The 25,447-nt window shown below is 34.1% G+C and overlaps 1 protein-coding gene across 1 annotated transcript in view; it reads right to left on the bottom strand.

The window, feature by feature from the left end:
• The window catches only part of LOC139687495 (putative fatty acyl-CoA reductase CG5065), a 77,396-nt gene that overhangs the window by 4,191 nt on the left and 47,758 nt on the right, over positions 1–25,447 (bottom strand). The window contains exons 4-8 of the mRNA XM_071584681.1: positions 23,054–23,257; positions 17,227–17,372; positions 12,059–12,168; positions 10,370–10,562; positions 9,416–9,715 (exon numbers count right to left, since the gene is read on the bottom strand). Of these exons, the coding sequence (XP_071440782.1) occupies positions 9,416–9,715; positions 10,370–10,562; positions 12,059–12,168; positions 17,227–17,372; positions 23,054–23,257 (953 nt within the window). The remainder of the gene's footprint in view (positions 1–9,415; positions 9,716–10,369; positions 10,563–12,058; positions 12,169–17,226; positions 17,373–23,053; positions 23,258–25,447) is intronic.

Raw genomic sequence — 25,447 nt, forward strand, 5'->3', positions numbered from 1 at the left:
ATATGTGTTTGTGTGTGTATGTATATATATATATATATATATATATATATATATATATATATATATATATATATATATATATATATATATATATATATATATATATATATATATATATATATACACGAGGGTCATCCGGAAGGTAGTACCCGTTCGTGAAATAAAGACACAAAAGTAAATATTAACAAACATAAAAAATTTTATTTGAAAGAGGATACTTTAAACTACTTCTCAACATAATCTCCAAGCAAATTAAGGCATTTGTCATAACGTGTGACAAGTTTCTGTATTCCTGCTGCATAGTCCTTCGCCGCCAGCTCATTGAGATACGCGAGGGACCCATCTTGCACAAATTTTTGCATAATGCAGATGGTGTTTAACAATTTCATGAACAATTGTTCGAGAAACATTGGGAAAATGCTCACAGATGTCATCAATTGTGACGCGCCGATCGTTCCTCACGAATTCGTCAACTGAGCTCACCAGTTGGTCTGTAATGACAGACGGTCTCTCCGAACGCTCATCGTCGTGTGTGTTCCCCCTCCCCATGTTGAAGTTGCGACACCACCGCCGAACAGACGACTCGTCCATTACATTGTCTCCATACACCTCCTTTAATTGGCGATGAATATCACATGGGCGAACGTTTCTTGCATTGAGGAATTTAATCACTGCCCTCACTTCACAACTGGCGGCGTTCTCAATTTTTTTAAACATTTTAACAATCACAGAAAAACACAGGCAATGCTAGCGTCACGCAACTTGGCTCAGAGAAGGCAGACAAGCCACTGAAGCTATCTGACCTCGTCCAGCGGCTACTCGCGTCGTCAGCACTTCATGCTGCACGAACGGGTACTACTTTCCGGATGACCCTCGTGTGTGTGTGTGTGTGTATATATATATATATTTTTTTTTTTTTTAGGTTATCTACCGGTTAAGGTAGGTTTTTCGATGGACACAACTACCAAACAAATATTTTATTACTCCTAACAAAACACAAAATCCATCATCCTACTCTATATCAGGTCCCTCTTCATCTCTGAGTACTTTCTTCCTCCCTTCATCCCGTCCAACATCCCTATCCTGTTCCTTCCCTTTCCTCTTTAGCCCAACATTCTACCCTCTATCACAGTCTTCAACATCCCACTGCCGGTCAACACCCCCTTCATCCACTTTTCCTGCCTCCATAGGATTGCTCCCAACAAACCCCTCTCTTTGCCCACCATACCAAGAACTTCCTCATTTATTTTCTTCTCTGTCCATTTCACCTTCTCCATTCTTCTCCACACCCACATTTCAAAAGCCTCCAATCTACGTCTATCCTCCTGCTTCAATGACAACGTTTCCGCGCCGTACATAGCTACGCTCCATATCAAAGTTTTTACGAGTCTTTTCTTAACATCCTTACTCAAAGTCCCTGTCATCAACTCCCTCCTCCTTGTGAAAATATATATATATATATATATATATATATATATATATATATGTATATATATCCTCGGACTACAACCTTGACGTGGTCGAAGGGCTTGTGCGTTCCCATGTCCCCTAAAGCTGTGCTGGCGGGAGTAATAAAAATTGCTCCTGGTAGGGTCACCCATGCCAGATAGGTCCAAGGTTAGGAGCCAGACGAAATGTAGTCCACGCAGCGTCTGTTACTTAGTGAGGCGGCTGCAATGGCGTCTGACCCCAGTGGGGCGGCCAATAAGTGATGTTGTCACGTTAAAAACACTATTGAGGAAGGCAACGGGAAACCACCTCAATTACATTCCCAAGATTAACATAATGGACTATACAGAGATTTTGAGTCCTGGCAACTACGGGGCTCGGCCCAATTGGCCGTGTGTTGTGCCCCGCAGCGGGGGAGGCAAGGCTTCCGCGGTTGTCATCCCACGAAACCCTTGCAAGGGAAAACTAGCAACAGCAGGACAGAAGACGCAGGAGAAGAAGACCAAATAATTTAGAATAGGAACGTGGAATGTTACAACAATGATGAGGACAGGGAAATTGGAGAATGTTAAGCAAGAGATAGAAAGGGGAAATATCGATATTTTAGGTCTGTGCGAGGTGAGATGGAAAGATAGTGGGGATTACTGGAGTGATAATTTTAGAATAATATAGAGCGGCGGGGACGAGAGCCATAGGGGGCATGGAGCTGGGGGCAACCCCAGAGGGGTTGCCATAGCATTAAATGAAGAGGTAGGAAGAAGCGTAGTCAACATAGAGCAGGTAACGGATAGAATACTACTAGTGGAGATAAAAGCAGAACCGACAAACTTAGTTATTATTCAGGTATACATGCCACCGAGCAACCATAAGGAAGAAGAGGTCGATAGGATATACGATCAGTTAGAGGACATAATCGCATGCGTTCCTGCAGGGAAACATTTGATAGTGATGGGGGATTGGAATGCGACGGTAGGCGAAGGAAAAGAGGGTGATGAGGTCGTGGACTACGGTTTAGGCACGAGGAATGACCACGGGGAGAAAGCAGTTGAGTTCTGCAGGAGACAGGGGTTAGTCATCACCAACACTTGGTTTAGACTCCACAAAAGACGCAGGTATACATGGAAAATACCCAGGTGACTCAGAAAGGTATCAGCTAGATTATATCCTGGTTAGACACAGGTTTAGGAACAGTGTGATAAATTCGCACAGCTTCCCGGGAGCGGATGTGGACTCAGACCACAATTTAGTTGTTATGAAATGTAGCGTCCATTTCAAAAAGATAAGGCGGGGGCGGCGAGTCAGAAAATGGAATGTAGAAGCATTAAATGGTTTGGAAAGGAAGGAATACAGAGAGGCGGTAGAGGAAATCATGGAGGATGGTAAAGAGCTTAGTACTATCGAAGAAAAATGGGAAAGCATCAAGAAAGGGTTGTCTAAAGCTGCAAAAGACACTATTGGAACTGTTAACGCTAAAAGGAATAGGAAACCATGGATCACGGATGAGATGATTACAAAGATGGATGAGCGGCGAAAATGGAAGAATGTAAATACAGAATTAGGCAAAATAAAGTACAAAGAATTAAACAATAAATTGAGGTGGGCAACAAAGAGAGCAAAAGAAGCATGGTGGAAAACCCAGTGTGAGGGTATGGAAAGTCTGCAGAGGAAGGGTGAAATCGGTGCGCTGTACAGCAAAGTTAAAACGTTATGGGGAAGTAAGAAAGGGAGATCAACGATAGCAGTTAGAGATAAGGTGGGTAAGATAATAGTTTAAACAGAAAAGCTCCAAGAGAGATAAAAGGAATGTATAGAAGAACTGTATGGTAAAGAACTTTGGCCAACAAGGATAGACATAGAAAGAGAACATGATGTATAGGAAGATAGCTTAGGTCCATGCATACTCGACAATGAGATAGAAAGGGTATTAAGGGAGATGAAACTAAATAAGGCCGTGTGGGTGGATAACATTCCTGTGGAACTACTAAAAGGTTTAGGAAAATGTGGGAGGAAGAGGCAATATGGGATGATTCGTAATATCTATGAGGAAGGAATCTGGCCAAAAGACTTTGTGAGATCAGTGTTAGTTCCTATTCTGAAAAAGGTAAAGGCTACATCATGTGAGTACTACTGGACGATAAGTTTGATATCTCACACAGCTAAAGTGGTTCTCAGGATCATAAACAAAATGATAGAGAGTAGGGCAAATGATTACTTAGTGGATGATCAGTTTGAGTTTAGAAAGGGAAGAGGTACGCGTGATGCCATTGCAGTAATGAGATTATTAATCGAGAGGAATATAGAACACAACCAGGAGGTATTTGCCTGTTTCGTAGATTTCCAAAACGCTTTTGATAGAGTGAACTGGGAAAAACTAATGAGTATATTGCAGAAAATAGGAATAGATTGGAGAGAAAGAAGGCTAATCCGCAACCTGTACATGTCTCAGACTGCTCAGGTGCGGGTGGGAAACGGGGAGTCAGGATGGGCAGTGCTAGGAAGAGGTGTAAGGCAGGGTTACCCATTATCACCGCTGCTGTCCAACCTGTATGCAGAGGAAATGATTAAAGAGGCATGGGAAGAACTGGAGGTCGGAATGAAAGTGGGGGGGAATTCGTAAAATCAGTTAGGTTTGCTGATGACCAAGCTTTAGTTTGTATGTCACCCAAGGGGTTGCAAGCATTACTGAGTGAATTGGAAATTCAGTGTGACAGGTATGGGATGAAAATCAATATTAATAAAACAAAGGTTATGCGATTTTCTAGAAAGAAAAAGGCTAAGCTAAACTTTAAGATAGGAGGGCAAAAACTAGAGCAGGTGGAACAGTTTACGTATCTCGGTAGTGTTTTGGACCAACACAGTCAAAGTAGTAGGGATGTAAGGAGAAGAATTGTGCTAGGCAAAGAGGCTTTTACAAAGAGGATGGAGCTGATGACAGGGACTTTGAGTAAAGATGTAAAGAAAAGACTTGTAAAAACTTTGCTATGGGGCGTAGCTATGTATGGTGTGGAAATGTGATCATTGAAGCAGGAGGATAGACGTAGATTGGAGGCTTTTGAAATGTGGGTGTGGAGAAGAATGGAGAAGGTGAAATGGACAGAGAAGAAAATAAATGAGGAAGTTCTTGTTATGGTGAGCAAAGAGAGGGGTTTGTTGGGAGAAATCCTATGGAGGCAGGAAAAGTGGATGAAGGGGGTATTGACGTGCAAGGGGATGTTAAAGACTGTAATAGAAGGGAGAATGTTAGGCAAACAAGGAAAGGGCAGGAATAGGATAGGGATGCTGGTCTGGATGAAGGGAGGAAGAAAATACACACAGATGAGGAGGGAATTTTTCGTAGAGTTGGTTTTTGGGTTATGTTTTGTTAGGAGTCACAATATTTTTATTTGGTAGTTGTGTCCATCCAAAACCTAGCTTAACCAATAGAAAACCTGTAGTGAAATAAATTGATTTAATAATTACTCAATACTACCTTGATCAAAAATTTCCCGGAATTTATTCAGAAAATTAAAAATACAAGTTTATTCATCTAAATCTATATTGTCCCCTTCAAAGTAATCCCCATCGACTGCAACGCACTTATGCCAGCGCTTGATCCAATCCTCGAAACATTTTTTATATTCAGTTTTCGGTATGTCCATCAGTGCTTCCTGCGATTTTTCCATTACTTCCTCTCGGCTGCTAAAACGCGTTCCCCGTAATGGTTTTTTAACTCGATTGAACAGAAAGAAGTCACAGGGAGCCAAATCAGGTGAATTCGGTGGCTGTTGGATGGTATTTGTTGCATTTTTCGTCAAAAAATTACGAATAATGATAGCACTGTGCGACGGTGCGTTATCATGGTGCAAAATCCACGAGTTTTCTGCCCACATTTCTGGTCTCTTTCGGCGAATTGCTTCACGCAAACGTCTCATAACGCCCAAATAATACTCTTTGTTTACTGTCTGGCCTTCTGGCAAAAATTCATGATGCACTACACCGTTGTAATCCATGAAAACCGTCAGCATTGCCTTCTTTTTTGACTGAAAACGACGTGGTTTTTTTGGTCTCGGCTCATTTGGTGAACGCCATTCACTTGCCTGATGTCTGGATTGCGTGTCGTACTCATAAACCCACGTCTCGTCTCCAGTAATGATCCTTTTGATGAATGTGGGATCGAATTCAGCCTCGCAAATCATGTCTTTTGCGACGTCAACACGGTCTCTTTTTTGCATGAAATTGAGGTCTTTTGGAACCAACTTTGCTGCTACACGACGGAAACCCAAATCATTAACCACAATGTCTTGGGCGGATCCATAGGCAATGTTCAAGTCCTCCGCTATTTCTCTGATGGTTAATTTGCGGTTATTGACCAACATTTCTTTTACTTTATCAATTTTTTCACCGACTTTCGATGTCGATGGTCTGCCACTGCGTTCATCATCTTCGATTGACTCACGACCACTTCTGAACCGCTCGTGCCACTGGTAAACGACCGTTTTTTTTTAGAGAATCGTTGCCGAACCACTTTTCCAACATTTCCAACGTCCGTGCGCCACTAAATCCGTTTTTTACGCAAAATTTAATACAAGTTCGTTGTTGCAAATTTAAATCCATTTCTGAAATTGTAAAAAATCGCCAACACACACAGAGATAGATGTACTCTTGGCTACGTAACTTTTGCAAATGTCAAGTTATGACACTAAGATTTAAAGGGAATATCAACAACAGATGTACCAATTTAACAAAAAAAAACAGAACTCAAATAGGAACGATGGGAGCGCCACACGGTGGTTATTCCGGGAACTTTTTGATCAAGGTAGTATATGCTATATATACATAAACCAAGATTTAAATACTTTTTCAATTTCCAAATCTCGAACTTCCAAATTATCGTTTAATGTTACCATTCCAATGTTACATTTACCATGTTTTCTGAGGATTCAGCCGAGGTTCCTATGCGGTTTGCCTGAATGAATTATTGAAGATCCGATTTGGGAAAGTAGGTTACAGGGAGGGAAATAGTACTCGGGTCTGACTCCCGGCTACAATTAATAAAAGAAATTAGTATTTGTATGAATCTTTGTGGTTAATCAAATATCATCAGATTAAAAACTTATTTTTTAACACTTTTGAGTTTCTCCAATTCTCTAACACCAGTCAGTAAGAAAATTTACTACAATAGCCAGTACCTGTCAACACATGTGATACCTATAATCAACTCGAAGAATTTCATTTTCAAGCAAATATAGAGGTCTTCCTCTATATTCCGTCTTAAAGGGCTAGGAAGATAAAATTTTAATCACCGAGTTGGTATACCCTTTATTGTACCCTCCAACATACTCGTGTCACTCAAGTCAGAAATATTCCTCGGTGCATATACATGGCGTGGAAAAAATACTTTGAAATAAATGGCTTATTCTTTTATTCCGTTTTTTTTAGGTGAAGGGAGCAGCTTGAGCAAACTAATATACCGCATTTGGACCCAAAATTATTTCGCACTAAAGCTAAATAACCTTTTATTTGGCACGGAAGATAATTCACGCTTTGGAGAAAAGAAGCTCCTTCTCCGCATTTTGAAAGGCTACTAGTTGCCTTCGTCAAATGTCAAAACTACATATTTGAGTGTCCCTTTCTTGTGTTTCTATTTTTTTTAAATCTACATATGTGTTTTTATATATTTATATAAAAATAAATATACACAAGGTGGTCTGAAAAGTTCCAACTTAACAAAGATACAAGAAATTTTTTCTGAAATTTTCTTTTACAAAAAGAAAATTTTAGAAAAAATATCTTTTATCTTTGTTAGTTTGGAAACTTTTCAGACCAACCTCGTACATGTGTGTGTGTGTGTGTGTATATATATATAACCATAAACACAGTAATCACCCAGAAGGTAGGTTTGGTAGGTGACGGTAGAGTTTATCCAGTACTAAGCCCAACTGGATGTGAAATTCACACATCAGGTGAGGGGGGCCAGTTCCTTCCCCTGGGCCAGTTTTGGTTTCCTATAGGTAGATATGGCATGCAAAAAAACACATAGCTTGGGTGGAGCTGCAGGAGTTCAGAATGGCTGGCCCAGGAATCAAATCAAGGCTCGAACACAGGCAAGAAGTCTTACGCTCTACCCCTGGACTATTGCAACCCAAATAACCCAGATATATATATATATATATATATGCTGATAATAGTAATGTGTAACTGTAAGGGATATTCATTTTATCAGTGTTCATAACACAGTTAAAAATAATATCCCTTACAATTATATGTCTCTATTTTTCCTCTACCACTACAACAACCACACTAATCAACTCAAAGATTGGATAAATAGGAGAGGGTAAAATCCATCTCACATTAAGCCTAACAACATGTAATAATTGCCCATAAGTATGGGGGGGTGTCAGATCCTTTGCTTTTGCTTACTTTGGTTTCCTAGGAAAATTGGATACCCAAAAAATTACTGAGTTTGCAAAGGGTTTTCAGAATTATTACACAGAATCAAACCTGAACACTCCAGTTAGTAGGACTGATCTTCACCCACTGGACTACAATGCTCCTTGCCCACTTCTAGATTGTACTATATTACACTCAATTTAATGCTTCATGAAAGGCTGAAATTGTAAGCCTTGTCCTAGCCTTTCATGATTAAACCAAGGTGTTAGGTGTTTTTCAGGTGTCATAATTTATTATTGATTGGCTACTACACTTCATGAGCCCTACAGTGTGATCCGAATCCAATCCAGAAACTTAACATATAAAACAAAAATTTAAAACGATTCTGATCTTTGTGTATACTTTTATATATTCTGGCCTTTAAATACAATATTTCAATGAAAAAACTATGGGTCGACCAATGCTCATGAGAGATATTTATAGTAAGTTAAAAAAGATGTTTTTTGGATTGTGAAAACTTCTACAATGCTGCATTCCAAAGTATTATTAATTATTAGGAAAGGCAACAGAAGGCCAACGTCATTTGCAGCATTAGAATTTAGGTGGGTAATTTGGTAGGGGTAAGATGATCAGGGAATGGGGAAAGGGTCAAGATAAAGCCTGTATCAGCCCTGCTCTTAATGTAAGGCACCAATTGGTCCACAGTTTCACATCCCATCTAATGGACAGTTCACTCCACTTAAAATGCTCTCCCCAAAGCACCCTAGGTAAGTAGTGGGATACCACTAAGAAATCCTGCCACCTCTGGGATTCAAATACAAGCTCTCACAGTGAAAAGCCAGTACAATAACCACCACATCTTTCTTGATTCCCTTACACCCTAAATTCACTGTCATTACCACAATTCAATAATTATATAAGAGATGCAATTTTTCTTAGAGTAAAAGCTATTGTTGCTACTGATGCCTGCTTGTTGCAATACATTATTAAAAGCAAACAATTTTAGGAGTACCATTTGGGCAGTACTCGGGGCACTGGCAATAATGAATTTCAGAAAGCACTTAAAATCTCAATATCAACGATGAAGGTAAATAATGTCCACACACTGAAATAATCATAATAAATATTATTTATACCCTGATATCTACCATTAAATGTATTAAATAATTCCGTTTGTCCTCATTACTGGAGAACATGCATTTAACAAGTTTCCAAGTTATAACTAAAATTAATTCTCTGGTATTAACTTAAAGGCACTTAATAATTTTAAAAAAATAGTACCAACTTTTAGAAGAGATAAGGAAAAAATGAGAATTTTATGTAAAAACTTCAGGGTCGACCTATGTATAAGACCAATCTATACAGGAATATTCATGTATATGGGTGTTACCAATACATAATTTGTAAATTAGCACTTAGTTTCTGATATATATCTGTAGTGTTTTTAGTGAATGCATGGTGCATTAATTAAAAATAATTAAGCAAGGACAGTCATTGAGTTGAACAGGGATCCAAGCACAATGAATTAGAAAATATTTTCTAATTTTGATATCTTAGCCACCATATAATGTTTTTTTCTATTTAGGTTCGTACTTACATTGGCTTTGCACCTTGCATTCTCAGCACAATGTCTACAAGATATGCTGGCAAGAGATGAAGTAGGTATTCACATATAAAATGTATCACTCTGTTCGTGCGGAAAGTAAATCCTGGATACCACTGAACATATCTTGTTGGAAATTGTAAAACATGTTTTAAAGTAAGACGGCCATAATGGTCCCACTGGATAGGATTGCCTCCTCCTGATGTAGTGCAGTTGTACACGCGTAGAGTGGATGCAGGATTATTCACTCCATTGGTTGAGGCCATTTCAAATCCTTCATTGTTATTTTTTGGTCTGAGAAAAGAAGCAAAATTGGGATGAATTTACTTTTACAAATACTATTATTAATGATATTTTATAACAACTATTGTTACTGATCTTTTTAACCAAGCATTATTTCTTACTTGAATCCAACTATAAAATTGAGTTTTTTCATAAACCATTCCTTTTCCTTGTACTTATTAAAATCATCAACTTTGTATTCTATAAATTTAATAATTTGTGCAACACAGGTAGCATTTTAATAAATTTGTGAAACATAAAGTTATTAAAATTCCACAAAGTGACACAAGGCACTATGAAGAGCTTCTACTTCCCCATTAATACACACAGTAGGAGTTGTTACAGATAAGAAATAAGGTAATTGATGATATTAGGAATAGAATATTTCTATGGTTTCATAGGACTTAGAAGGAGAAACAGTAAAAAGGACCAAGCATTAGCCTTCCAGAATTAAGAAAAAGTAAAGGTTTCCCTCTTTACCATCACATTTCATGAATTTTATTGGGAAATGTTTGAAATGTAAATAGGGTATGCTGGCCGTTGAAAAAACAGTTCACCAGTAGCAGTATTCAATCCAGACAATGTAGGCATTGGGAGCTACTGAACAGATTCATCACATGAATCCAATCCATTTAAAATATCATTAGTGAGAAATTAATGATTTACCTTTGAGTTGCTGTGTACCAAGCTACAGTAATGAGTGTATTCACAACGACATCAACTGGAATTAGGTCTACAATAAGGCGGTCATCACATATTATACTTCTGATGGTCCCCCTTCCAATTTCCATCATAATTCCTGATATTCCATACACATTGTCTACCCATCCTGGAAATGGTTCCTTCAATGCTGCAGTAACTGAAAAATGAAAATTCGTAGGTTATGAATGCCTTACACAGAGATTTTCATATTAATGATTTACAATTGACTGAAGACATGTACAGTTGTGTTCCACATGAGGTTACCATCATGCCACCAAAGCCTTCAATAAATCACACCCACAGATGAGTCAGTATTCTGTTTATATCAGGGCCAAAAAGGTTACTGGGCTTAATAACATATTTTCAATCACATAATGTGTCCAGGTTTAGGTTAAAAAATTTGAGCGAAGTAATACACATGTGAACACTTAAGAAAAGAGTAATATGTTATAACTAGTATACACTTATAAAGTGTATGTTATTCAGTGCTTCTGATATGGAGAACAAATCTCAGTTCAAAATTGTAACCACATTTCTCTATGATCATTGAAAATGACTCCCCCTACATGCTAATTATTTGATATTAATCTCTATATTAGACTTCAACTCTTACATACTTAACATCGTGAAACTTGTAACTTTCTTGTTAAGTAAAGAGAGTTGTTCAAAAAAAGTATGTTGGGACAATATAGTTATTTAATTGGTGAAATTATAATCTCAAAGATTTCTAGCCTTAATTAATGTAGCTAGTACATATATCTCCTTAAAGCCTTTATCAACACATACACTGAACAGCCATGAGGAGTTTCAATGAGAACATTTATTGAACACAAGATTCATATGTTAATTTCCCAAAACAATCACAGTAATAAACTCAATGGCTGGATTAGTGGCATTTTCTGTTTTGAATTTATTTTTACTCCAATCCTGGGATTGAAGCACAGTGGGACTGCCTGGTCTCAATTTATCAAGATGAATCTGTAATAATTAAAATCATTTAATTTTTCCATCTAAATTCCTTAAATAAGGATCCAGATATAGTTTCAACATATATAAGTTATTATAAAGTCATTCCAGAACTCTTCTGAGGAGACCATGTGTATAACTGGGTATAAGAGAAATAGTTAACTGCCTCCTTTATCATAAACTTGATAACATAAATTTTTATTTTAGATTTTTAACAAATTTTAATCTGCATCATAGATCTAATTAAACCCCACTCTTATGGACATCCTCTATTTTAAGTCCATCTGAATTATGAATAAAAATATATGAAATAAAAAATGCTTCACATCCAAGAGGACACTGTAAGACACAACTTTCCACCCAAATTAATTTTATTTGTTGCCCATGGTCTTCATTTATTTATAATAATGTCATCAAAACGGGAGTTGTTTTTTGATGAAATTATAACATTTATTCTATGACCAGTATGCTTCTCATTTGTTTAAGTGGAATTTCTAAAACGATAATGCAGTTTTGTGGGAGAAAAATCTAATTTAATAACAGGCTGAACATTTATACTACCATGAAAAAGCATAATGGTATGTGATCATTTAACTTCCAAGGAAATATTAAAATCCTGACCAAAAGATGAAAGTATATTTTAACAATAAATTCTATGATATATTGCAGCAGCTCTAGTCCTCTCACCAATTGACGGACGTACTATTGCTGCTGGAAGACCTTGTGCTTCCTCAGCCACTATGGACTCAGCCAATGCTTTGGTAAAAGTGTATGTGTTAGGGTGGCCTCCAATGAACCTTTAGGATGGAAACATACCAAAAGAAAAATATTATGACATAATCAAACAAAAATATCTACCTTATTAACGCTACATTTTTAATGTGAATAAACTAAATAAAATAATGATAGAACTAAAATAATGCTAATGCTCAATGACATAAATCATGATGTTTTATGCAGAACAAGAGTTAACCGAAAGTGCTTTGATTTTTCAGTGGTTTACCTAAAAATGATTAACACACACAATAAAAATAATTCATGTAGTAAAATAAAATTATGAGAAAATTTTTCAAACAAATTGTAGGCATATTCTAGCCATATGAATGGATTAAATATGTAACTATCTTCTGTGAAATGTTCATCACATGTCCATTAATGGCATAAATCTTATTTTTACAAACATTCATGATATTTTATAGCCCATTAGAGTTTTCAAATTTTTAGCCTATTTTTTATTTTAATTAGTATATTAAAATTGAACTTAAAATTAAACTGTAAATAAATAATTTTTTTTGTGGAAAAGCTAAGTGGTTTAATTTTAAGTTCAATACGAAGAATTTCCACCAAGTGATGCCAGAAACTATTTTGTTTAATATATTAAAACTCTAACCAAAACATTCTACATATGTATTTGCGCAAACTTTGAAACTCCACTAATATTCATATATACAACACTGAATATTATCATCAAAAAATATGCATGATGATATAATTATTGTTGCTAATAGATATTTCATAAATCAATTCTGGTACGCTTGATAACTTTGATATACTTATAGAATTTTTTGAGAAATTGAGGTGTTTATAGTATACATGTATTATGAGAGAGCATTGGATTATCAACCTATAAAACCCATAGTAAGTAAAAATGCTTAGTAAAAATTTATCACAATGGAGTAATACAGAAAAACACTGGGTACACCAGCACATAACTGTGGATCTAATAGGAAGAATGATATAATTCATCTTATAATGACACAAATTAACTGTTAGTTTTTTACCCATGCAAGCAACCACATTGTTCCAATACATTCATGAGGAAACATTCTGTATCCCATTTGTATCGAGTGTGGACTCTCTAAGACTACAATTATAAGAACTAATTTAGAAATAAATACAGTACAGTTAAAATAATGCTTATTTCATCCCAAAATAAATTAAACAATCACAATTTTAAGAAAATTTCAATTTAAAATTAAAGTATACCTGCAGTAAATACAGAATGATCAACTTATATAAAATGAAAAGGGATAGTTATATAACTACTCATACTGATCCTAATTTCCAATCACTCTTATGCTATTAATGGTATTAAAAGTGCAAAACGTGCCAATGGATGAGTACCTAAAATAGTTATTAGGGAATGAAGTCACTGAATTTGAAGACAGTGTTAAGTGCCTATAGAGGATCATACACTAATAATGAAATAAAGCTTAACTTTTAGAATGATGCAATTATGACCAAGGAAATTAGGAAGATGGTGGGATACCTATATTTGTATGCAAAGAAGCCAGTGCATTTATAAGTGTATAATATACCTCAATTTGATTACTCCTCCATATTTTAATGGAGTTCCAGCAAAAATAATAAACAGAAGTTGTAATTGCATATACACTTCAGGATAAACTGATGAAACTAAACAAAAAAGACTAATTAAAAAAGAAAAATTCTTATCACAGAAATATTAATTGAAATGACTAACAACAGAGCAAAGATGGAGAGTTAACTTTTATTCAAGTATTTTTGAAGAGAATGCAATACTTAAAAAATATTGAAATGTATAGTAATCACACCAGGCACTCAAAGAAACTACTGTATGGAAAGATAGACATTTTATTTATAAATTGTATGTTGTTCAAAGGCTACAAACTGTGTAATAAACAATCAATTTGCATGAGGTGAAACGAAGACTTGGTGATGCACACTTAGTGGATGACTCCGTTAAAAGTTACTGTCGTGGCATCTCCTACAGTTTCTTGGAAAGGAACTTTTAGACAGGAGTATAAGAATAATGAATTCGGTTATCTGTAGGCCTATAATGACATATTTAATGCTATGATGCTGAAATACAGTCATATATACTATTTATATTTTTAATGCAAAGGGTTAGTGAAAGCTAATTAAAAAACCTTTCATTCATTTATAAAAATTGTTCCCTAAACAAGTATAATCAAAAAGTATAAAATAATATCATTATTGAAATGCATTATAGTAAATTAATAATTAATTCAAAAATTAAAAATAATAAATGCCATAAATTATGAAAAAATTTCTTCTAAAAATGTCAATGACCCTAACCAGTTTATCAGTAGGTTTTACGATGTTATCGCCAATAGAGCTACTAGGGGCCCATTTCTCAAAGTTTTGAGTCAACATACAAGTATTCTGAGAAGTCTTTAATATAAAATGAAACTTTTGAAACAACATACTGACTCATTTAAGTAAGTAAAAAATGCTGTAATATCAGGGAACTTAATATGCACGAATTGCCATGACTTCTAAACTCACTTGTAGCTTTATTAAAGAGCACTTGATGCCTAGTTTTGCATGGGAGTATCCTGTTTTTCAGATTACCCAGAGATATACAGGCAGGACTTTAATTACAGTCAAAAATTTTCCATAGGGCAAGAAATATATAACCATGCCTGTTTGTGCTAAATGAAGTTCACCCTATTGCCCTTGACTTCCAATTAATCATTCTACATTTAGTCCAAAAGATCTGGTAATCTGGATCACACAGTATCACAACCTTTAAAAAATGAAAATAAAAAACTTTGCATTTCTCCATGGTGAACTACTGAACATTTAACTTTTAATTTATTTGCTTTTAATTTTTAAAAGGAAAATTTTACTCTTACAAAAGAAGGTAAAACTAAAGTGTAACCCAAAAATACTACTTATCAACTTGAAAATAGGAAACTGATGAGGAAAAAATACACAATATATTTCTTTGACAAAATTGCAAAAATAAGAACTAATGCTTTTAAATATTTTCCCCACTGGTACTCTTAATAAAAATTAAAACTCCTATTAGACAGAATTCACGGAATAAGAAATGCAAACCTCATGACAATTTAACGTGATATGGTAAATGTAGCATCGTATATTAACTCTACAATATAAAGGAAAAATCATAGGTCATATAGAACCATTCCAAGTCCAATATACTGGCAATGATGCAGTTAATTCTAAGTTTCTTTTACACTATAATTATACTCATAAATAAGCTCATTCCTCCTAAATCTCATTACAGAAGAACTAAAAAATAATGTTGGCACACGAAACAGCTAAATTCATGCAGCAAGGAATAGGTGCATAGCTTATAGTTGCCACAGACTTTAGGATAAAAAACCATGTATCAATACAGATTCATATACAGAAATATTAATATTAATTCAATGTACATAATATGCCCTAATAGTGAAGTAAATTATCAATACTGATGTTTCCTTTTAGTTCTTCATGCCAGAATGTAGGACTGTCAGCTGAATAATCATCAAATAAATCCTGCATTTTTCCTGCACTTATTCAACTATAATACAAGAGCAATCATAATTTGAAGGTCAAAAATCAAAGAATATTTTATAACTTTACAAAACACTGCTGTGTAAAGAATTTTAACATGTATGCATACTGATTCCTTAGAATATCAACATATATCAATCCTTATAAAGTCTAAAAGCAAAATTGATAATTATTGACTTCCTGTAGTGAAATATTTTATACAAAAAAAATATGATATTTGAAGAATAACTGGACTTTTTGGAGAATAACTGGATGGACATGGAATTTTTTAAGATAAGCATTAGTTGAAATCAGAAATATAAATAAAATGCATAACTAAGAGAGAAAGTCAAATGAGTAGGTGCTAGGGGAGAAATGCATTGGTACGAAGATAAATTCACCGACAATAGCAATGTTATATTGAGGAGATTTTGAGTATAGAAGGATGTTAAAGGCTGTCATAAGTGGAAGGACATCATGCAATGAGGAATATGTATGAAAAAACAGGACTGGATGTATGAATACCACACTTAGGAATATTCTAAGTTGAAGGGTTGATATGGGAAAAAGTTGAAGGCATTGATAATAATTAACCAAATATATTTATGAAGTTCATCATATTTACAATCTATTATTATGTATTGAAATTTACAAGCTTACAGGTAAAAATTAGATTATCAGTAAGACCACCTTCAAATAAACTGATGAATCTTAAGATTTTTCTTCTTTTCTTCCTTGTTAGAAATAAGTAAGCCAACTATGTAAAACTAATTGAATGCGAAATACCTATCTGCAAAACACATGGGCAGTGGATACACATGTACTCATAGTTTGCTCATGAAATTAACTCAAATATTTCCTTTACATGTATGTATATAAATTAGGAACTTGAAAAAGAAGGATGAAATCAGAAGTTATTTCCTAAAATTTACGTTTGTGTATACAGATATACTGCAATATTTGTGTATACTTGTATGTCCTCATACTGATATTGATATTGAATCAGGTATACAAATATTCAGGAATTCTTCAATTATGTCAGATATGCATTCATGGGAGAAAATATACTTTTCAAATAAATTGAAAAATACCAGATATGAATCCTCTGCATCGACTATGTTGTTTCAATAAAAATTACAATGCCAGTTGCTACTGCAAAATGATTCATTTTATATACTTTGCTATAAGTAAGGTCATTATACTGCTGGTATGAGTGATGGCTCATATTTTTTCCACCACAACTGTTACACATGAATTACTAAGGTGACATACATTTAGAGTGAATTCATTATAGTCAATTCAGAACTTGTAATAAATCATTTGAATATCGGGATACGATTTGGATCAATCAATCCTTATAGCATGATTTCAAATGCATCACATAATAGATGATCTCTGATAAAATGTTAAGTAAACTCAAAACATTTCACCTCTGCAACCATTGTTACAATGTGATTATATTTTCTAAATAATACATAGCTCCTAGAGTTTTTACCATCTGTGCATCTAATATGTAGATAAAAGTAGTGCGCTAATATAGATTCACTTGAAGGATGTAAAATTGTCCATACCTGGAGGTTAGGGAGTTTAATAGCTCATCTTTAATACCCTGAGCACACTGGAGAATTTTATGTGGGTCAGCTGGTGGTGGGTAAACTTCTTCACCAACATATCTACGGGTTGCATTGGAGTAAGCTGTAGAAACATGCACTAGGGCCTACAATAAGTGAATAAGATTAGGTACATAAAGAGACAGAGAGCTGAAATCATAAACACCTCTTTTTAATTAGGGCTTCGTCAATTACAAGCATCCATGCCCCTAATAAATTTTCGAAATGAGCTTGTGAACTATGTCCCAATAAATATCAATACATCATCTAATCCAAAGTTTAACAAATTATCAAGTTCATCTCTAGCCACAAGAAAATAAATTATATTAAATTGGTGGGTAATAAAATTCAAGCATACAGATTACAAACTCATGTGAAAGCAAACTGCATTACTGAATATGTTACATCCACATCTAATACTGATAATTATGGTGAAATTTCTGTGCTACTCATCTATCACATATAAAATAAATGCATGGTGTCAGGTTAAACATAACAAGGATGGGCAAAATCCAAAATTTGATCAAATCCAACTCATTTTTCTCCATCAATTCCAGAATCTCAAATCAAAATCCTCTACAGCATTTAAATTTTGAATTAGATGATACGCTGGTGGTTGATGGTGCATACTCCTGGTGCCTTTTGAGAAAGACACATACATTAACTAATGTATGAGGCGCACCATCTCTTCTGATGGTGATTTCTGATAGAAAAGCTGGATGTGATGCATAACATTCTAGTGCAATTGATCAAAAATAACAATAGCTCATTAAACATGTGTAATAATATGGTTGTATCATCTGTGACTTTGCCTTCATTTTCCCTTGGATGTAGCATGAAAAAACAAGCATGCATGGCGTTTACCCTTAAGCAAATGACCACTATGAAAGCATCCAATATTACTCAAGGTTTCTTTCATTTGTTCATTATGACCATAATAAAGATCATAATGAAGATGGGGAGATTGGCAAATCCAGGGTTTGTACTGCCCTTACCCATTATTTTCAAGTTTTAGTGCTACCCGTCTTACCCTGGTTGATCACTACAGCAGAACAAAATTACTCCCGTAGAGTACCTGCCCCTTCTGTTAATTGTGTGCTATATATTACTAATAAAGTGGTAAACTTCAATTAGGCCAACATTTGATCTAATATCCTCACCACTTCAAAAATGTATTGAAGACAATGCCTTATACTGGGAAACAAATGATCATAAAGGTGCTGGTAATTGCTATTATTTGCTTGCACCTCATGCACACACTTTATATTATCTAGGTGAGAGGGATGGATGGTGATAGAATAAAATTGTCCATACCTGGAGGATGAAAATATCAAAATTGATGCAACTTTTTTGCTTTGTATATATTCTTAGAAGTAGCTGATTTAGTATTTAATAAAAATATATGATAATGAATTATTTTTTAAACTAATTAATATATATTTTATTTACATATATGCTATTAATTCGATGTAAATTAAATGATTTCACTGGGGGATTCACCAAAACTATAATTTCCTCTTTTCTTTATTCTAAAACTGAAAACTCTCGTACCATCCAATATCATGCAAAAATTTCTTTAGGAAATATTTCATATAAACATTAAGTTCAATACCATTATTTTTGCTTCAAGTAGTAAATGTACCCATTGAATTCCTTTACTTGGGAATAGTAGAAAACAATTCATGGTCATAATAATGCAAAAGATATCACCCAATAGTATTGCATGGGCAATGGCTTGCTCAGTGGTGTTAGAGTTTTCTTTAATTGCCTCTATCTGTAAAATAAATGATATTTCCACTTCCAGGGACTAAAAGTGCTGCCAGGGGATGACTACCTGCCCCTAGGCTACTGAGCATTTTGCTGCTAATATATAACATACTAAAGTCTTTATGATGGTGTACATCAGTGATGGCCAACCTTGAGCATACCATGCACCAATTTTTTCACAGATGAGTTTAGATGAACCATGCAACTCAGGCAAATGTTTTGCCCTCCTACTTTAATGTTTGGAATTGTAAAATAGGGATAGGGCTGGGATTTGCTTTGCCTAAAGGGAGGAAAAGCAATTACTCAATCACACAATTGAATTAATTAATTTATGCCATTTCAAAAGATATATGTTTATTATATAGAAGGGGCCCTGGAATATGACTTATAACAGTAGTGGCCCTTTTAAATAAAAGTATGCTTATTGATATAATCAACATTTTTAAATGGATTAATTATTGTATGAAAAAAATATATCTAATACAGCACAAAAACATTTCCTGCCTTTATTGAAACTTTTGCGCCAGATTGAACTTTGTTAGTTATTAAGTTTGATGCTAAATTTTTCACCCAAAGCAGCAAAGAGTTCCTTACATTTGTGTCAGTTATTTGCAAACTTGTTTGGCTTTTAATCAATTTCATTGGTGAAAATGCTTGTTCACATCTGTGTGTTTTTCCAAAGGGACATGTACAAATTTTCCATATTTTCTTAGCTCTGGGAATTGTTCTTTGTTTAATGAATGCTGAAAAGTAATTATATTAGAGGCATTTTGAAAAAAGTTTATTAAATTTCATTTTCAAGAATAAATTTGATTTAAATAAATCAGTTTCATTTGTTTGTTACTAGGCATTTATATTACATTTTTTTCACAAAGTGAAAATGGTTTTATAAATGCAAACATGCAGTCTTCTTCTTTAGTAAAATCATAAAAACAATTTTCAAATGGCTCTTGCAATATCTTGATTTTTAAATGTATTTAGTCAAACTGCTCTTATCCGTTGCAAATTCACTCTGATCTTTCCAATGTGGTGATTGACTTAAATCCTTATTTTCTCCCTGGGAGATGAACAGTTTCAATTCCATTTAAAATGAGCTGATGCTATTTACTGAGGAAATAATTTATTCTTGCTTTGTAGTTTTAATTTTAGGTAATTTAGATGGTTAGTAACATCAATCAAAAATGCCAAATCAAAATAGCCAACTATTGTCAAATAATAGGGTTCTTTCATCTTCCTGTTCCAAAATATTAGGAAGTGAATTTGTTATTTTCCAAAATCTACTCAGAACCTGACCTCAAGAATCCAGTGCACTTCAAAATGCAGGATGAGTTCATTACATTCCAAATCTAAATATTCTTAGTATTCTCTGACTTCTCGTCTGTCAATGCTCTAGCTCTAATTTCATTCACAAATTTCACAAATGGCAACATAACTTGCTCCGTATTTAAAGTTTTCCCTCACAGTACCTCTTGCTGTATAATGCAGTGATATATCAGTATAGGATATTTTAAAACATTTTCAAGCAAAGTTGTAGTGCCATTGACTTTACCTGTCATTGATGGTGCTCTGTCAGTACACAACTGATAAGTTGGTTATAATCTAATTTTAGATCTTCTAGGCATGATGTCACCTTTCCAAATATGTCTGATGCCATTGTTTTACCACACAATGACTCTAGACTGGCAAATTCTTCAAAGAAATTAAAATCGTCATCAATTCCTCTCAAAAAAATGTGTAACTGGGCAATATCACATATGTGCGTTGATTTATCCAAAGCTAGAGAAAAGAAAGCACAAGAATGTACAAGGCCTTCTAGTTGCTGTGATACGTCCTGAGAGAGTTCATTGATACGCCTTGTAACTGTCTGTCTTGATATAGCAATTTCATCTGCTTTCCTCTCAAAAATTTTATTATCAAGATAGTGTGCAAATATTTGGAGACAAGACTTAACAATCTCCTCCCCATCAGAGGAAAGTTTCTTTTTCTTCACCAATGCTGAAGTAATTTCATGTGACTCTTCTGTCATGCCAAGTCTTCACTACTTTAACAAATATATTTTGTCTTTTTCTGATTTCTTCCTTTTTCTCAGTTATATATTCTTTGTGTAACTCAGGCCCATGAACAAGCTTCTTTTTTTCTATATTAGTCTGATGCTACGTTTTATAATGCATCTTAAGATCATGTTTTCTATATGTGACAAAGTACTTTCACAAACAATGCAAAACAGTTTTCCTGATGAACTTGCCATAAATGGCAACTCATCTTCCCACAGTTCATTGAATTTGCTCTTACAATTACTTCCTTGGTTTATTTTGCTCCTTTTCTTTTGCCTTGTAATGGATTACAGGAATTGAACATAGCAAAGTATAAAACAAAAAAAGTGAAAAAGAACTAAAAGATCACAAGTACATACATCATATCACACAGAATATCAATTAGGTAGAACTTGAATTCTATGTTACGAGAAATTTATTTTATGATTTATGGTATTTTGAATTCTAAAAGTAGTGGTGGTCTTCTTTGATAAATGTAATATATTTTAATCTTGACTCTGTGTTTCAATTACTCTCAGTATAAAAACAATGCTAGTATACTCATTAAAACACTGCTTCAAACTCCATCCTCCAATGGCTCACTCAGAACTGACTGACCATATCAAACGCTCGTCGCTCCTTTGAGCATCACTTCAAACTCATGATGTGTTGCTAGTGCACAGTGTTTTCAATCATTTGACCTAGGGACATGCAATGGTAATGCCATTGAAAATATTGGTACATATGTAAACCTGTCCTAAAGCCTAATTTCACAACTTCCATTCTAAGCTTCAGACATCGAGGAGGATGAACGTCGCCAAAGGCTGTTAAAATTGAACTGAGATCACTTTGGTGCTGAAAATATTGAGATGAATTAAGCTATAACAAGTATTAAAAAAAAATAAGCAGGCACAAGGATGCAATGTGCCTTTTGTAATCATCCAATACACCACATTTAGTTCACAGGCCATGGTTTGGCCACCCCTGGCATACATGCTTAGCAAATTTATACTGCATAACACTGATGAGGTTCACAAGATGTCTAGGCAGAGATATTTTGAAACAATGGCATACCATGGTAATATTTTCTAAGGTAGTATAATCACTTTTCCTCCTTTAGACCTATTGCAATCTTTGACTGCAAGCCACCATGTCTATGCTCAGACAATTAGAAAGTTTTCCAGCTTAAGTATTAGAATTCATAGAGCAAGAAGAAGAGGAATTCTTATCTTATGGACTAGAATTCATAGCATACACCAATGTACTCATACTCTCTATAACTCCCATGAATTCCTCCTGAAATTGACAAAGAAAATTATGGGAAAATGCCCATATTAGAAGTGTTGTTTTTTGGAAAAGAACATTGCATAGACAACCTGCTCAACCTAGATTTGAAATCAAATGATTCCATGAGAAATTTGATTTGAAATCTCAAATCCATGAAATTAGGTAGGATTCAACCAAATCTTCAAACCGCATCCTTAGAAGAAACTCAAAAGAAAGTACAAACGACTTATAAATGAAAACATTCTGAGTTTAGAACTTCTAGTTTAATTCCATGCAATCAAGAAACAGTGCATTTCAAAATTCTTGCATCATCATGTTTCATGAGAAGGAGTTACAAACTAATAGAAATAGAATTTAAGAAAATACTTGCAATCTCAAACAAAATATTCACCGGCAATCTGTTATTCCTAGACATTTACAGCAATACTCCTGTGCTTGGTGAAAATTGCTTAATGAATTCTAGGAAAAGATTAGAGAGGATATACTCCATTTTTTAACCTCAAGATAAAAACTCAGAATATGATAATATTGGAAAGCCTACGTGTTAAAAAAAATGTTTTTCATTGAAAAGATGTCTGCAGCATTCACACCATGATAAACATTGTAAAGAGCAATTCATGTGACTTGGACTCTAACATTACTCATGTAAAGATAGTATGATATCATTAAAATAAATAGAAAATACAATGGCACATAATTACCTGTAGATTTTCCACCTCTTTGCAGAGCTGAACTAAACGTTGGGTTCCTAGTGTGTTTAAAGTTACAGCCGTTCGAAGTCCTTCATTGAATCTTACTGTTGCAGCGGAATGGAAAATTACAGACACTTGACTACAGAGACGTTTCCGGTCTGATTGAGATAGGCCAAGACCTGCTTCACCAATATCCCCAGCTATACTCACAATCTAAAGATAATGAGTCATAGAGTGAAAAAGATGATGAAAATTATTAGATTATAATTTTAACTTATCAATATAAATCCCTGGTATTATTCAATCAAAAAAAAACAGAGTCAGTTGATTTAAAACCAGTTTGATATTGATTGTAACAATATAATTCATTTCATGGCTGATTTCAGTCCATTGAATGAATGGCACTTTGAAGAGTCACTCAAAATACTGCTAGTCAACAAATACCTATGTTGCTGTTAAAATGTACGTATAATTCTGGAGTCAGTGAAAAATATATATCCGAACAACCATAGGAAATGAATGAAAGCAATTGGTCATATGACTGAATTAAAAAAATTTTTTTTCTTTCATTTCCAATCATTGAAATTTTTAGCATGAGTTAATATTCAGATTTTTATATTGATTGTGCTGAAGGAAAAATATAAATACCGATTTTGACAATATTTGTTCCTAATTTTGCTAAAAAATATCTCAAAGTTACAGGGAGTAAAAAATAATCTGAGAGTTACAGAAAGAGCGCATGAATCAGCCTTGCATACCTTGAATAGTCTGCAAAAATCATTTTTACGCAAATACTTTTGCTTAGAGAAGGAAATGAATGACAAAACAGTTTATAAAAGACCTTAAATATAGAATGTTAACAAAACTCTTTGAATGATTCTTTTAATTCGAGGAAGAGATTAATATGTAAATTCTGATCATGTAAATGGAAAACTCTTCATAAAAAAAACAATATAGAAAATGTTGGAACATTTTGATGGGATTTTGAACTGCTATTACACTTGCATTAATCAGCAACATCTAAATATTGCTATAATTTTCATGGAGTCACATTGAAAATAATTGATAATTCCTTTTAGGGTAGCAAATATTATTTTATAATCATAAAATGGGATGGTACCATGCAACTGCGGTGTATTGATAATTTACAAAGTTATATACCTACTAATCAGAAAGAGAATCGAATAATTTTTTTTTATTAGAACAGAATAAAAACTGAATGCATAGTAGTTTCTGCTCTTGCGTTGTAAATGTGAGCCATTGTGATTCTAATTCAGTGTTATGTGGTTTAACTAAAAATTATAATTATATCATATTATTAATGGTTCTGTTACAATTAAGAGTCCTTAATATTTAAGTTTTGCTTTTAAGATTTAGGCAAACTGCTAGATTAATAATATTCATTCTAAATAACCTATTTATTTTTCACCAATGACACTGGAAAGGTTTTCTGAGGCGGCTTGGCACATTAAATAAAAATGTGACTCCTTGAAGAACAATTCTTTGGACAAAGATTTGAAATTGGTAGTAAGTCATTTCAACTTCTTTCCAGTTTCTTTGGTGATTGGCTTCCTAACTTTGGTCTTCAGTTCCACTAAATCTGGTAGATGGAGAAACAGTTGTACTTGAACTAAGCAGTTTAAATATTATAATGAACCTGTATCATCCTCGAATAAATTGCCATATTAGAATTAATATACATGGTTTCTGAGAAGCCTTACACTATCACTGAGTTAGAAATACAATCTTTACGTTTTTTTTTTAAAGTTCTAGAATGAAATATGATTTTAAAAATATATTGCTACACATATATATCAGGACAACTTGATCATAATTTATTTCATAAAAATAGTCAGATAATTTATTTCCCCAATTCTTGTAGATTTTTTTATGCCAAGGCAAGCAGTTAAATAGAAAAATAGTTTTCTCTATTTTTGAGACACATTAGAATTTATTTCAGTATATTACATAAACAAAAACACTGTGGAAGAAATCATTGAGAAATTTTTCCTTTGCTTAACTAAAATTAAGAAGTTCAAAAAATTTCAGATTGTATAAAAGTCATAACTGAATTAGGAGCCAGTCAAAATTTACAAAGTTACAAACCATTATGTTCGTTAAGTCTTCACTCATTACATCAACTCTAATGTATTTATGGTAGTATTTCTGGACATCACAAGTAATGTTTAATATAACTATAATATAAGCAGGAGACAAATTGTTATATCTGTCATTGAGTAAACTAATTAATAAAATTTGATGCACATAGGCTCTGTTTAGTTATGATCAATTGTGGGCCGCATATTTTCATAATATATTCAATTTTGTGGCACACTGCGAAATATATATAAAGGATAACACAGTAAAATCATTTGATCTAAAAAGTATTAATGAGATCTATAC

Source organism: Hetaerina americana, unplaced genomic scaffold (assembly GCF_022747635.1).
Source record: "Hetaerina americana unplaced genomic scaffold, ioHetAmer1.1.p SCAF_2, whole genome shotgun sequence".
Classification (NCBI taxonomy): Eukaryota; Metazoa; Arthropoda; class Insecta; order Odonata; family Calopterygidae; genus Hetaerina; species Hetaerina americana.